Raw genomic sequence first — 15,100 nt, forward strand, 5'->3', positions numbered from 1 at the left:
GTAAGGAAACATCGATACATATGGACCTGATAGAACTTCCTGGCTGTGTGTGATCTGCTTCCTTTTCAGGTTTTACCAGGTGAGGCACATCTCCCACGATTCATAGGAGCAAAATATACAGACACACAAAAGTACACCTATGCAGCCAGGGGGAAAGTTTCACCAGCTGAATTTCAGCTAGTTACACAGTGACCTGGTTCAGACAACACACTAACCATGCTGCTTAACCACAAAATGGTTTAGTGTGTTGTCTGAACCAGGCCAGTACCTAAATCTTATGCATGTTTAGACTAAAAAAAAAAAGTACTATAATTCCCAGCATTCCTGCCTGGGGAATGCTTGGAGTTGTAGGACTTTTTGTTCTATCTAACATGCATAGGATTGCGCGCTAAGTGAAAGCGCATGGATCCAGTGGGGAGCTTGGTAGCCCCTACTTGCTCCAATCGCTGGACCCCGTTTCCTTCCCACGGTCAGATCTGGGAACAGAACCCAGGCGTCCGACTCCCAGGGCAACATGCATCCAGCCATGAATTTAGCTAAGAGAGGTAAACACTTGCCTTCCAAACGCACCCATTTGGGGTCGTGGGGAGGACAGAGGAACGCGCTCCCGTGCAAAAGAGAGTCCAACCCGCCGCTCTATGGTCGCTTTCCTGTTTGCAGGGTGAGAGGCATGATGGGAACGTCGGAAGGGGACGGACTGCGGGAGAATGAAAGCCGGGTAAGGAAAAAGAGGTAAAAGGGGCTCTTGGGGGCTGGAAACTGGGGTGCCGGGCAGCGTGTTGGTGGGAAGGCAGGTTGCAGGGCGGTAGAAGAGGGAGATTTTCGAGCGTGCTGCCAGGGAGAGAGAGAAAAGGTGTAGCAAAGAGGATTACTTGTGGGGGGAAATAGAAGATGCAGAAGGAGTTGATTTCCAATTTCTAGCTCCTTATTTGCACAAAAGTTTGAAAAAGAGCACTATCAGTTTTCAGGAAACTTAATAAAGATCTTCGCTTCCAAATACGTAAGCTTTGGACTTCTCTCATTCATGCCCATGACTGGGGATCTGACCCCTTCCAGACCAGCAGTTGAATCGGAACAACATTTCTTTTTATTTTAATTGTATTTATTATGCCCCACCTTTCTACCGAGAAAGGGCGCTTGAGGTGGCGAACAAGAAGAAAAGCCCCCAAATTAAGATTTGGAAACAACTCGTCAAACAAAAGCATTAAAATCGCAACAATAAAATAATAGAAACAGGACCCAGTCCAAACAGACCAGCTTACTTTACTTCAGCAGGTTGACCCCAGATGAAAAGTAAATTATTTATTTATTTATCACATTTATATACCGCCCCATAGCTGAAGCTCTCTGGGCGGTTTACAAAGATTAAAACAGTGAAGATTAAAAACAAATATACAAAAAAACCATAAGCAGCATAAAAACAGACAATATCCATTTTAAAACAACTATAAGGAAGGTGGGGTGGTAAGTGACATATATGAAGCTTTCAGCCACCCCCAAATCATGCACTGACATCTTCAGGAGAGTGTCCTTTGTGAGAGTCTCCTTTGCATTGAATCTCATCTGGGTCCAACACTGTGTTTGAATTATGAAGAAAAGTAGCACTTGTGCCCTGCTAAGCCTCTTCACGTGTGTTGGTTTAACTGCATCATGAGTGTGCAGTTGTTTGAGGCCCTGCATCGCCCCTTTCTTTCAGCTACCATTGCACCTGTGGGGAAATGTCCTGTCATGAATGAGCCGCGTTTATTACAATGGAGTCAGTGATGAAGCTACAGAGGGTGCAGCTGAAATGCAAGAACCTTCATGAATTCCTGCGAGGTCTCAGCCCTGGGATCTTAGACCGGCTGTACAATCATCCTGCCACTTGTCTGGCTGTCTTCCGGTGAGTGAGAATCCCCTTTCCCCCCCAACTATTGGAAAGCTCTTCTCTCACTGCCTTTGGGGTGAGGGAGGAAATAAAAGTACCAGTATTAGCTTCTAATTTCACAATTCTGGCCTGATTTAACTACAGCTCCAAATTTCAGATCCCTGGTGTATTAAAGCTGCATGAGTTAAGGAGGCAACCTATTTTAACCAAGATGCTCGATGCATGGAGTAAGAACAGCCTAGGAAGCTGCCTTATAATAGCCCAGGATTGTCAACACGAACTGGCAGCTGTTGTCCAAAGTTTTAGGCAAGAGGTTTTTTCTGCCCTGTCTGGAGATGCCAGGAATTGAACCAAGGATCTTCTACATGCAAAGCAAGTGCTCTACCACTGAGCTACAGGGCCCTGCCTGCTGTATAGATAATTTGTCCTAGGTACTGTGGTGTATTTGTCTGCATCCATTTACAGAAACGGGAGATCATGTGCCCACTGTTCAGATTAAGTAGCCATGGATCTAAAAACACCTGTCATTAAAAATGGCTGTTACCCAAGTTAAATGCAACGTTTACCATATTCCTAAATTCTAAGAATAGGGAAATACCTTTATTTTATCAGCATCATTTGTGAAAGCAGCTGCCCTACTTATTATACTTCACACGTTTGTGGTTAAATAAATTTATTCTCTCATTTCTCTCCTTCCCCCCCCCACCCCCTTTCCTGAATTACATTAGATATTCTTTTTGTGATCAAAGTGGTGTGAGAAGTAAATTATTACACGGGTGACTTTATCCGTCCCACTTTGCAGATGGGAGACTTGGATATCAAGGCATTTGCTGCCAAGCTGTGGGAGTTCTTGTTGAACCTTCTCCTGTGTAGGGGGCACGATGCTAAAATAAATAAATAAGAGCTTTGGTCACTGTGCTTGTGTTCTATGCCTTCAGTGAGCTGCCAGGATTGGCTAAGAACTATGTCATGCGGATGCTGTTTCTGGAGCAGCCCCTTCCTCAGGCAGCTGTGGCATCGTGGGTAAAGAAGGAATATGCCAAGTAAGTTGTTGCATGTTTCAATTTTTAATCCACCTCAAGTTGTATGAAATAGCATTAAACCAACGATCAATGACTGTTAACATTAAAATGGTCTTAGGTTAAAATAAATGAACATACCCCCAGCCCAATCAAGCTCTTAATAGGATTTGTGGAAATACATAGGGGAAGGGGGTTCCAGATTTGAGGGTTAACAACTGTACTGAATGCTTCTCTGTTTGGCACACTGTTTGTTTATTACATTTTTATTCCGCCATTGCTCTAAGGAGCTTGGAGCTTCCTGGGATTTTATCTTCACAACTTCACTGTGAGGTTGGGAAATAGTGACCCTGTTCAGACAACACTTTAGGCTATGGTGGTTAAGCACTTTGAGCTAAATGTGGCTTAGCGTGTCATGCGAACCATGACTTACTGGGCCTGTTCATACAACATGCTGAACCATGGTTAGGCCACTAACCCTTTTGCAGCAAATGGTTGGTGTGTGTGTTTAAACCATGGTTATGTAGTCGTCATGGTTAGGCATGGTTCATACAATATGCTAAGTCGTGGTTCACACTACATGCTAAGCCATAATGTTTAGTTCAAAATGCTTAACCACTGTGGCTTAGTGTGTCTTCTGAACAGGGTCTGTGTGTCATGTGAACCATTCCTAACTATGGTGGCTACATAACCATGGTTTAAACACACTCACTAACCATTTGTTGCAAAAGGGTTGGCAGCGTAACAATGGATTAGTGCAGCCTTCCTCAACCTGGGGCGCTCCAGATGTGTTGGACTACAACTCCCAGAATGCCCCAGCCAGAGCTGGCTGGGGCATTCTGGGAGTTGTAGTCCAACACATCTGGAGCGCCCCAGGTTGAGGAAGGCTGGATTAGCGTGTTGTTTGAATAGACCCATTGACTAGTCCACAGTCAGCCAGTGAGGAGCGTAGCTTTGTGGGGTCTCTGCAGTTTTAGCGTGATGCTCTGTGTCATTACACTACACTATGTCACGCTGGCTTTTGACTCCTCGAGAGGAAGAGACACCTCAGGAGCAAGGCCTGAAATAAACTACAATTGAAGTGGGGTTCAGGAAGCTCTGGCAATATAAGCTTGCAGTATCAATCTAGCCATTGCTGGAAACAACATCTTCTACCAGCTCCAGTTCCTTGTTCCTCTGACCTTGCTCCATGGTCGAACCATCGTGCTACTGTCCTTGGACTCCTGCCTGACTTTGCTTCTTGGATTGAGCATTGTATTTGATTGCTTATCTGTGTTTGGACCTTGGCTGCTCTTCAGGCCACTGTTTTGGAATTCTTTCTCTTGTCTGGTAAAACTGTGCCTTTGACCATTGCCTGTTTATTGGCTCAGTTCATTCTAACTCCACCATTGTGTGAACGTGCTACCGTGGAGTTGAGTAAAATCCATCGTGATATTTGATTGACAGCTCCTATGCTTTCTCTCCTTCCCCAGTCTTCCTGATGCTATCCCATCAGCCATTGCTGCAAAAAACCCACAATCCCGGTAGCCCTCCTAAAGCGGCACACCCTCCTTTTGCCTCTCTTGCCAGAGAACTCTGTAGCCAGTGGGAAAAGTCAACTCAACACTTCCTGGAGCCAGCCACACAACACGCCACACAGTGCTTGTGCAGGAACTCTTCTCTGCACAGTGTGGATATTCTGCATGAGGTGTTTCTTTAAAAAACTCCACCGTTAAATGGAGTTTTCCCTCCAGACAACACACTGCTCAACAGTGATGTAAAAACTCCACCGTGGAGTTCTAAAACCATCGTTGAGAAACATGTTATCTGAACTGAGCCATTGACTTGCTTTTAGATTGCCCCTTATATTAACCTAGCACTGAGCCTGATCCAGAGGCAGTTAAAAAGAAATGCCCTGTCTCATCTTTATCCATTTATTCCCCGAAGCCTGAGCATGGAGGCAGGTTCTGTTCCTGTTTGCTCGGCTGGTTATCAGTTCTTTCGTTTCAGGGAACAGGAAGAGAGTTCAGACGTCTTGCTTGGGCTGCGGCTCTGGCACACGCGGTTCCTCCCGGGGGGTCTCCAAGGACTCGTCTTGAACCCCATCTTCAAGGAGAACTTGCGCATTGCCCTCCTGGGAGGGTAAGTGAGCACCATGAGGATAATTATGGCCAGAGGAATCAAGGCAGCGGCTCTAAGCATTTAGGCACTACAGAGAAGTCCGTGACGGATAGGACCTTACTGCAGTGCATTCGGAATGAGTCGTAGGTTCTTTTATCGGTGTAGATGGGGGGGCTTTCATTCCACGGCATGAAAAGACATGCTCTTCCCTTCTTGCATGCAAATTCCCCCCTTCTGTTCATGGTTTGCATCAACCATGGCTTAGCATTCATGTTGGCATTGGTTCAAACACGGTTCCAGCTCACCTGCATTTCTTGTTTCCCATCCTGTCTCTATAGAGGTAAGGCCTGGTCTGATGACACTAGCCAATTGGGCCCAGATAAGCACGCCCGGGACGTCCCATCCCTAGACAAGTATGCTGAGGAGAGGTGGGAGGTGAGTGGTGCTTTGGCTTTTGGCTGGCTTAAGGGTGCACTTAATGCATATATTTGAGAGAAGTGTGCACAAAACGGCATTTCAGCAACGTAAACTACTTAAATGTATGTTTAAAAATGCACCCAAAAACATGTATGGTGGGGCATGAGAGAGGGCTTCCTCTGTTGTGGCACCCTGACTGTGGAATGCCTTCCCCTTGGAGGCCCGACTGGCGCCAGTGCTGATTTTATTCCAACACCAAGTAAAAACATGGCTTTTTAACAAATTGATGTCTAAATTCAGTAATCTTGCACATTGTTTTAACTGGTTTTTACTGCTTTGAAATTCTTTACTAGTTTTAGCTTGATTAATGGTTTAATTTATTTTTATCTGTGCATATTTATTGTTTTATATTGTATCATTTTATCTGTACATCGCTCTGAGATCCTAGTGATATAGGGCAGTATACAAATGTTTTAATAAATAAATAAATAAACAAACTGTGCAGCACTGAATACACAACCCATTTATTTATTTATCTATCTATCATTTGTTACATTTATATCTTGCCTTTTCCTCCAAGGAGCCCAAGGTAGTGTACATGATCCTCTTCCTCTCTGTTTTATCCTCATAATATCCCTGTGAGGTAGATTAAGCCAAGAGTCCATGATTGGCCCAGATTTTCATGGGTGAGCGGGGACTAGAACCCGGCTCTCCCAAGTCCCAGTCCAACACTTTAGCCACTACACCACACTGGCCCCATTCAGACAACACGCTAAACCATGCTGCTTAAACACGAAAAGGTTAACAGAATGCATTAAGGTTAATGCATTCCATTAAACATTTTGTGGTTAAGCAGCACGGTTTAGCGTGTTGTCTGAACCAGGCCAACAGCTTTATAATGGCAAGACTGAAGTTGAAAAGCTATGGTCATCTTGATCATACTACATTACAATGTCACATGCAGTATTTTGGTCCTGAACCTCAGTTCGGGGCTAAAATTTAGTATTAGCCCCACTACTCATATATCCCTTTAACCCCCTTTATGCCCCCAAAGCTTTTTCCCCTATGCTGTGCTAACAAACTTCTATAACCCCGCCCTTGCACATATACAGTAAAATTCAAAGCCAATAAAAACACTTCACCTGAAAATCTCAGCTTTCATTTAAAAAGGAAAAACAACAACAACGCTGTTCAAGGTTTTAGCCATCATTATTATGAAGACATACCTGAAAATGTACAAGCTATTTCAGCCAAAGGATCCTGAGTTAGAGACTGGCCCTAAGTTATCCAGTAAGCTTCATGGCTGAGTGGAGACTATAACGTGAGTTTCCCATGTCCTGGTCCAACACTCTAACCACAATACCACACTGCTGATTGGCAGCTAATTAACCCATAAGTTCAGCCAAGATTTGCCATCGGTTGCAGCTCCAGGATTCCTGAACTGGGCCCCATCATAGGACTCGGTTGGGACCAGGGATCTTCTTCCATCAGTCTGGGTCTTCAGGAAATAAAACTTCTTGTTTGCACAGCAATTCGCTATGGCTGTTGTCCAACAGCTACAGTGGGGATGTGTGTGGGTCTCCTTTACGGTGGTGTGTAGCCAGCAATGAGCCAACTTGCTGAAATGCCTTCAGTGTGGGCACAGCCTAAGAGGTCCACAGCTTCCCTCTATTTCTCCACTTTGCCTCCTCTTAGGTCATCCTGCACTTCATGGTGGGCTCTCCAAGCGCAGCGGTGAGCCAGGACTTAGCTCAACTGCTCATTGAAGCTGGCCTGATGAAGAGGTAAGTAGCAAAGAACATAGAAGCAGAAACCAAGAGCAATAAAGAGACTTGGGGCAAATACCGGGGACATTTCAGAACTTCTTTAGCGGTTCTGATACTGGTCCGGTCTAGTCACAAGGAATGGAATTCAGTGAATGGCATATGGAGTCTTTCCACTCTTAAAGAATAACAGCCTCAGTCCAGTCTAATCTTGAGGACTAGAAATTTGAAACCTGGCTGTAGTATTAGCAATAATAGGCATTCTGGTCCATAGAGAAGAATTAAAGGGAATGCTGAACTCTTCAGGAGAGCCTCCTGGGGGATCCCCCTGCCATTTGAGGCAAGGCAGGTGGCTGTCGGAAAGAGGGCCTTCTTGGTGGTGACCCTCCCATTGTGGAATGCTTTCCCCAGAGAGGCTTGCCTGGCACCTACCTTACTGTCTTTTTGGTGCTGGACAAAGGCTTTTTTATTATTATTTGCCAGAGTTTTAAGTTGCAATTTTAATCTTGCTGACTGCTTCATTCTCTGTTCATAATTTCGTGGCTTTTTAGTATTTTTATGTTTTGTTTCTATTTCCACTTCAGCTTTCTGCTCTTGTAACTGTTGCCCGAGTAGTTTCTGCTGCACTCCTTCCCAAGTGTCTTTTTTTATAAGACAGGAAGTAGCCTACAACTCTGTGGTAGAAACAGCAGAGGAGAATGCTGAGATATCTTGACGTAGTTTGTGTAAGCTCATACTCAGAAAGTTTGGGGGTAAATGTGGTTCTGTACGGACTGAGTGTGTGAACAATTACATCACCCAAGAGCCAAAGCTCTCTGGGCAGTTTACAAAGATGAAATTTTTTTAAAACGCAGTATTATGCATAATATAAAAACGGTTTAGTTACGAACATATAAACACAGCAGGCACACATTATCCACGCACTCGCACGCACATCTAAGCAATATCCCATGACCTGATCAAAAACTTACCATATGCTGCCAAATGCCTGGAAAGTAGTGTGTAAGTAAGATACGCTCTCCTGAAGCCTCTCCCATAAGAAGAGCCTTGCTGGATCAGACCAAGGGTCCATCTAGTCCAGCACTCTGTTCACACAGTGGCCAACCAGCCATCAGCCAGGGATGAACAAGCAGGACATGGTGCAACAGCACCCTCCCACCCATGTTCCCCAGCAACTGGTGCACACAGCTTACTGCCTCGAATACTGGAGATCGCACACAACCGTCAGGGCTAGTAGCCATTGATAGCCTTTGCCTCCAGGAATTTATCCAACCCCCTTTTAAAGCCATCCCGGATATACTGAATTCTGTTTCCCTTTAAACTCTGTGTGCTTTTCCGTTCCCTCATCTTTAGCGAACCCGGAGAACCGCCCTGCATCACGTCTTCTGGCTTCCAGTTCCTGTTGCTGGATACCTCGTCTCAGCTCTGGTACTTCATGCTGCAGTATCTTCAGTCAGCTGAGGTGAGGAGGTGAAGTAACTACCAACCACCCGGACCCGAGTTGTGCTGTCTGTCTCCCAGTTGCGTCTCAGCCTTTTCCTTTCTCTGCCTCTTCCCTGCAGACCCGGGGCATGGACCTGGTGGAGATTCTTTCCTTCCTCTTTCAGCTCAGCTTCTCCACTCTTGGCAAGGTGAGAACAGGGAAAGCACCCTGCTCAGTGCCCGTTGTTAAAGTAGAGCTTATAAAGTAGGGAGGGATGATGGAGAAGGGGTGAATTCCATATTTATACGTTGCGGCGGGTGGGAATAGTGGTGGGAACAACTCTGTTTCTCCCCCAAACCTACTGCTAGTCAACTCATTTGATGACCTCTGTGGAGAATGAGCATTCATAATTTGGCAACCATCTGTTCCCAGGATTATTCTGTGGAAGGAATGAGCGATTCTCTGCTGAATTTCCTTCAGCACCTTCGGGAATTTGGTCTGGTCTTTCAGAGGAAGGTAAGACACTGAAAGCCATAAGAGCATTGGTTGAGTTGGTTTTTATGGGGGTGTTGAGGAAATCCCAAAGCTGAAAAGACAGGAAGTTACCAGCTGGCAAACTGAAGATGTTCTTAGTAGCAATGAGGAGACTGAGCTTGTGTGTTGGGATGGATTGAGAATGTGATCCAAATTAGTGATTTAAAATTTGCAAGGGCCTTCCTGTCACTGTCCATCTTTCTCCTTTTCCAGAGGAAATCCAGGCGTTACTATCCCACCCGCCTGGCCATCAACCTTTCCTCTGGCATCTCAGGCACCACCGTGGACACCCATAACCAGGGCTTTATCGTTGTGGAGACGAACTACAGGATCTACGCATACACAGGTCAGAGATGGAAGCCCGGTCTGTCCCTCCCATATCAGTTTGCTTCATTCACAGGATCCTTGCTCACTTTCTTCCTCATGTTCATGATTTTGTATCTCTGTCTTTGCTTACCTCCCATCTGTCAGGGACAACCATCTGTCAGGGATGCTTTAGGATGGATTCCTGCATTGAGCAGGGGGTTGGACTAGATGGCCTTGTAGGCCCCTTCCAACTCTGCTATTCTATGATTCTATGATCTCTGCAAATCCAAAATAATAACCTTGGTTTTGTAATCCAAGGTGACTTAAATTGAGACAAAATAAAGGTGTGCAAACAGTCCATAATTAACTATAATTACCCCTATTATTAAGAAACTGCTGTCAGTGCCATCACAAAATGGCTGCCATGAAGAGGATGCCCATTCACAAAATGGGTGCAGCTAGTCACAAAGTGCCCATTTCACAGAAAGGCAAACTGGTGAGGCTAAAGGACAGGTAACTTGCCAAAGTGGAGACGGGGTCTGAGCCTCAGAAGACAAAACCAGTCCTTTGAACCCATGGTTCTCTTTCTTGTTTAGAATCAACCCATCTATGAACTCTCTCTCTCTCTCTCTCTCTCTCTCTCTCTCTCTCTCTCACACACACACACACACACACACACACACACACACACACTCACTTATTTCTCCCTTTAGGGATTGATTCCCCTCTTCAACACACACATTTTCTCTCATGTACACCACACACAGACCCCTCCATACCCCCTTTGGGTCACCCCAAAGGCCTCCCTAACCCCTTTTGTTGCTCTCCCCAGTTCAGCTCTGGTCTCCCCACTTCCTGCTCCCATTCCATCAGGTCTCCCCTCACCCCAGCCCTCTGGTTTATCCACTGTCATCCACAAACTCCCCCCGCCCTTTACCAGGCAGCATCAGTGGGTCTAGCCCCTTTCTTCCTTTTGGGGGGTGGTGGTGGTTGGGAGTGCCCCAAATTGAAATGCTCACCCCCAGCTGCCTGCCATCCTAAGCGACTTTGCTGTTGTTTCAATTAAATTAAACTATTTTTAGAATCACAAGTAGCAGAGGATGCGCTTTCCAGGGAGGCTTCCAGGGGACGTGCTTTCCAGGGAAACACTGGACTATTTTGGAAATGAAGCTGTGATTTTTCCCTTTCTTCCGGATTCCAGATTCTGAGCTGCAGATTGCCCTCACCGCCCTCTTCTCTGAGATGCTCTATCGCTTCCCCAACTTGGTGGTGGCTCAAGTCACCCGGGAGAGTGTGCAGCAGGCCATCGCCAACGGCATCACAGCAGATCAGGTGAGGACCGGGCCCCCATCTATACGACAACAGGATTGCTCCTCATTGAATATAAACCCGAGTTTTCGTTGATTTGAATCTAGGTAAAGAGCGTCACACTGCAGCAGCAACAGCGATTTATCTCCTGGATTTATTTTTTATATTGCAGTTTTTATGCATTATTGCATTATTACATATAATAGGCTATGGAGTAGAGATGGGCGAAGCTATACATTTTATCTGCGGAGGTCTGCAGATTCATAGAAGTGGAAAATGGAGGGCTTAAAGGAACGAGGTTGCAGAGGATGCGAGAGGGGAACTGAACACGACTCCTCTCTCTCACTGCCCACCCCCCACTCTTTGTTTTAATTTTAAAAGCTGTATCTGCCCGTTCCTTTTATAGGAGGGGAACCAAGTGAGGAAAGGAACCAAGGGAGCAGGCGAGGATGCGAGCTGGGGACTGTCTCCTCCCTCTTGCTGCCGTTCCCCCTTCTTTGTTTTAATTTTAAAAGCTCCATCTTCGGACATGAAAACAGCAGGAAGGAACGAGACAGTTCAGAGGACGCGATAGGTGGGAAGGCGGGAAATCGGCTAATCACTTTGTCCTGCCCTGAAAGTAACGCCCACATGTCAAAATGCGGTTTAACTCCCCCAAGGACACCGTAACTCTAATGCGGTGCAAACTCGGACGTTGATCCAAAAGTCGTGGGAAATCGCAAATGCGAATATGTGCATTATCGCGTTAAAGAACCAGTGCTGCGGCGAAGGGGCGGTTGCGTCATGTGTCCGAAAACACGAATGTGCGCATTTAGGTCGGGGGTAAAGAAGCCGTATAGACATACCCCAGGAAGAGGCTGTTGAAAGCCTGGCTACCTGGATGGGTGAATCAGTTTAACAGAGAGGTATGTGGGGTATGATTTGTTTTTGCCAGGTAGGCTAGTATTTTCCACCCAGGGATTCCAACCAGATTTTTCCCAGCCTGGACAAAACTGTTGCTGGAAATGGCAAAGGGATCAAGGTACAGTGTCAGTCAAAATGTGTTTGAGGTCAGTTCTGGTTCATTCACTTGGTTCTCTCTGTGTGTCTCTCTCTTTTTTTTCTACAGATCATTCACTTCCTACGTACGAGAGCTCACTCTGTAATGTTGAAACAGGTGAGGAAATAGTTGTGAGCGCCTGTGCGGTGCTGGTGGGAACAGGTAATACCGTCTGGATTAGAGCATCCAAGAATAATGTTTCCTTCTAAGCCTTGCAGCCTTCCTCAACCTGGGGCGCACCAGATGTGTTGGACTACAACTCCCAGAATGCCCCAGCCAGCAGAGCTGGCTGGGGCATTCTGGGAGATGCAGTCCAACACATCTGGAGTGCCCCAGGTTGAGGAAGGCTGCTCTAAGGCTTGGGAATGAGGCATTTCCCACAAGGAGATTGGAAGGGCTAAGGGCTGGTGCTTCCTATTTGCATAGGGGAGAGAATGTGGAATGTGGACTGGAGGAGTCTGCTTAAGCAAAGGAAAGCCCAACAGTATGGCAATAGGAATAGTTATCCCCCCCTCCGCCGCCCCCTGCACTTTGAGAGATGGGTGCTTTGCTGAGCATCCATAACTACCTCTCTGCTCTCCTCCCAACAGACCCCTGTGCTGCCCCCCACGATCACAGATCAGATCCGGCTGTGGGAGCTTGAACGGGACAGGCTGCGCTTCTCTGAGGGTGAGCATCCATGGAGGACAGAGCAGATAAAAAACCTGGTTGGGCAAGTGGGGGAGTAAACGGAAGACAAGGGTTAGAGATTTATGTCTCTAGCAGAGAGGTCTTTTGTGTTCTGACAGATTCTTTTCCCTCTTGCCAATCTGTGGTCTTCCCTTCTTGTGCTTCATTTCCCCCTTTTCAGAAGGCGGGTTTCCTCAACCCATCCTCTCCTTTTGGGTCTTTCTCTTCTTCCACTCCTTTGCTCTACTGTCCACCTGTTGCTTCTTCCATTCCCCTCTTCCCTGATCGTCCTTTGCTCCTCTATGCCCTTCTTTTTTTATTCACCTCATCATCTCGTTTTTTAATTCATTCTAATCTCTCCCTTTGACCCAATCAAACTTTCAGTCCATAGCTCTCTTCCCTTCACCACCACTTGTCTGACAACTCATATTTGTTCACTGCTCTCTTCTTTCTGATCCATTTCACTTGTCTTCCTTTTAATTCATTCTTCACTTCACCTGTGCTTTCCTCTGCTTTGTCTTTCTTCCCCTGTCTCATTTCCCCATGATAAAACTCATTCTCTTTGCATCCCATCTCTCCCATTCTTGGTCTTCTCACTGCCTTAGACCATGTAACAGGAGGATGTAAAATTCTGGCAGGAATGGACTATACGGACAGAAACAATACAGCCGCAAAAATAATTCACCAACAACTGGCCATCAAATTCAACCTTATCAAACAACCTACACCATACTGTACATACTCACCCAAAACAATCTTGGAAAATGCAGATCATAAAACATACTGGGACAGAACAATTCATACTGACAAAACAATACCTTGCAACTGACCAGACATAACTGTCATAGACAAAAAAGAAAAACACACATACTTCATCGACGTAGAAATATTGAATGACAAAAATGTTGAAAAGGAAGAGGAAAAGAGAGAAAAATATACACCATTGGCCATGGAAGTCAAAGAACTATGGCAACAGGAAAAGGTCACAATTATTCCGTTAGTCATATTAGTCACCGGCATCACATCAAAAAACTATACAGAAAACCTTCAGAAACTGGGCCTACCAAAATACATCACACCAACACCCAGAAACAGTCATAGTTAAAACATGCTCAATTGTCAGGAAACTCCTGAATCTGTAAAAGACTTGACAAAGCCCATCATGTCCATCTAGAAAAACTGCAATGAGCGAGAAAGAGATATAATAATAATAATAATAATAATAATAATAATAATAATAATAATGAATAATGAATAATAATACCGTATTTCTTCAATTCTAAGACATAGTTTTTCCCCCATATAAACATCTTTAAAAATGGGGTGCGTCTTAGAATCGCAGATGTGTCTTAGGGTTTTTTCTCTGTTGGTGGTACTGAAATTAGTGTGCGTCTTACAATCGATGGCGTCTTCGAATCAAAGAAATACGGTAATGAATAAATTAATTACCTGCCTTTCCCTCTGGATTGAGGTGGGGAACAACATTAAATACAACAATACAATACATAAAACTGGTTAAAAGAGCATATAAAACCGATACAATATTAAAATAACAATCACAACATCTTAAAAAAAATAGGTTTAAAATTCATCTGGGTAGGCCTACCAGAAGAGACTAGTCTCTATGGCTGTCTTAAACTCAGAGTATTAAGCGGAAGAATCTCCTCCGGCAGGCCATTCCACAGTGTGGGGGTGGCGGAAGAGAAGCTCCACCTTTTCACGGTGTCTGTATTCTCTCCTAGGTGTCCTCTACAACCAGTTCCTGTCCCAGGTGGATTTTGAGCTGCTGCGTGACCACGCCAGGGAACTCGGGGTGCTCGTCTTTGAGAACCCCGCCAAGCGTCTCATGGTGGTGACCCCCGCCGGCCACTCGGATGTCAAGCGCTTCTGGAAGCGACAGAAACACAGTTCTTGAGAGAGCTGTGGCTGGACTCAGTATCTCTCTTCTCTCACTCAGTGTTGGAAAGTGGTGATGGGAGCTTATTGTATCCCTCTGCCCGTAACTCTGGATGAGTAACAAAGACATGGAGAGAAAGAAGAAGCCTTTTTGGGGGTTGCCTGAAGATTCCTCTGTAGTCAAGAATGGGTTAAGAACTGCCAAAAATACCACCTCTGGAAATTACAGTTTAAGCAATGAAGTGGTTGCCAACCAGCAATTCTCTCCAGCAGGGAATGCACTATAATTGGGCTAATTCTGATATGGAATAGGCTAGTACAGCTACATGCCCAATAAAGTGTTTCAAAAAACTAGAGATGGGTGGAGGGCATATCTGCATCCCTGTTCTAGATGCACCTACTTGGGCCTAGGAAATGGTTTGGAAACAGCTGGTGCTAAAATTAAGCCATTGTGCGGTCAGTCCCTTGGCTGGGAGAGACCACTGAACCCTCGATGTTTGATAGGTAAAGAAGCATCATTAAATTTTTTTTTTCCAAAAAGGACATAGCCATTCTGTGCCTTGCTCCTCCAAGTACTCACAGCAAAGTGTGTTTTGTGGGACGTGGGGAGGGGGATGTTTGGAGCAGGGGGAGTTACCTTGAAATTGGTGTGGAAAGTTTGGCCATCCCAATGGTGTTGCACTGCATCTTCCATCAGCATAGCCAATAAAGAGGGACGTAATGGAAATCACAGTTGAGCATACCCCATCCCTGTCCTGA

The 15,100-nt window shown here is 45.5% G+C and overlaps 2 protein-coding genes across 4 annotated transcripts in view; one reads left to right on the forward strand and one right to left on the reverse strand.

The window, feature by feature from the left end:
• VARS2 (valyl-tRNA synthetase 2, mitochondrial) overlaps window positions 1–628 on the reverse strand; it is a 33,212-nt gene extending 32,584 nt beyond the window's left edge. For both annotated transcript variants that reach the window (XM_063122274.1, XM_063122273.1), the window contains exon 1: window positions 571–628. The gene's annotated coding sequence lies outside the window, so the exon portion shown is untranslated. The remainder of the gene's footprint in view (window positions 1–570) is intronic.
• Window positions 629–681: 53 nt separating this feature from the next.
• GTF2H4 (general transcription factor IIH subunit 4) lies at window positions 682–14,549 on the forward strand. Of its 2 annotated transcripts, none has more exons than XM_063122275.1 (14): window positions 682–718; window positions 1,697–1,882; window positions 2,806–2,910; window positions 4,876–5,007; window positions 5,325–5,421; window positions 7,099–7,187; window positions 8,520–8,628; window positions 8,729–8,797; window positions 9,022–9,105; window positions 9,337–9,469; window positions 10,631–10,761; window positions 11,846–11,893; window positions 12,367–12,445; window positions 14,188–14,549. In XM_063122275.1, exons 2-14 carry the CDS (start codon window positions 1,752–1,754, stop codon window positions 14,358–14,360), a joined length of 1,380 nt encoding a protein of 459 aa, XP_062978345.1. In that variant the 5' UTR covers window positions 682–718; window positions 1,697–1,751; the 3' UTR covers window positions 14,361–14,549. The 2 variants fall into 2 exon arrangements, with proteins under 2 accessions (XP_062978345.1, XP_062978346.1); XM_063122276.1 differs by having other exon boundaries at window positions 712–732.
• The last annotated feature ends 551 nt before the right edge of the window (window positions 14,550–15,100 follow it).

This window comes from Elgaria multicarinata, chromosome 3, assembly GCF_023053635.1.
Source record: "Elgaria multicarinata webbii isolate HBS135686 ecotype San Diego chromosome 3, rElgMul1.1.pri, whole genome shotgun sequence".
NCBI classification, from domain to species: domain Eukaryota; kingdom Metazoa; phylum Chordata; class Lepidosauria; order Squamata; family Anguidae; genus Elgaria; species Elgaria multicarinata.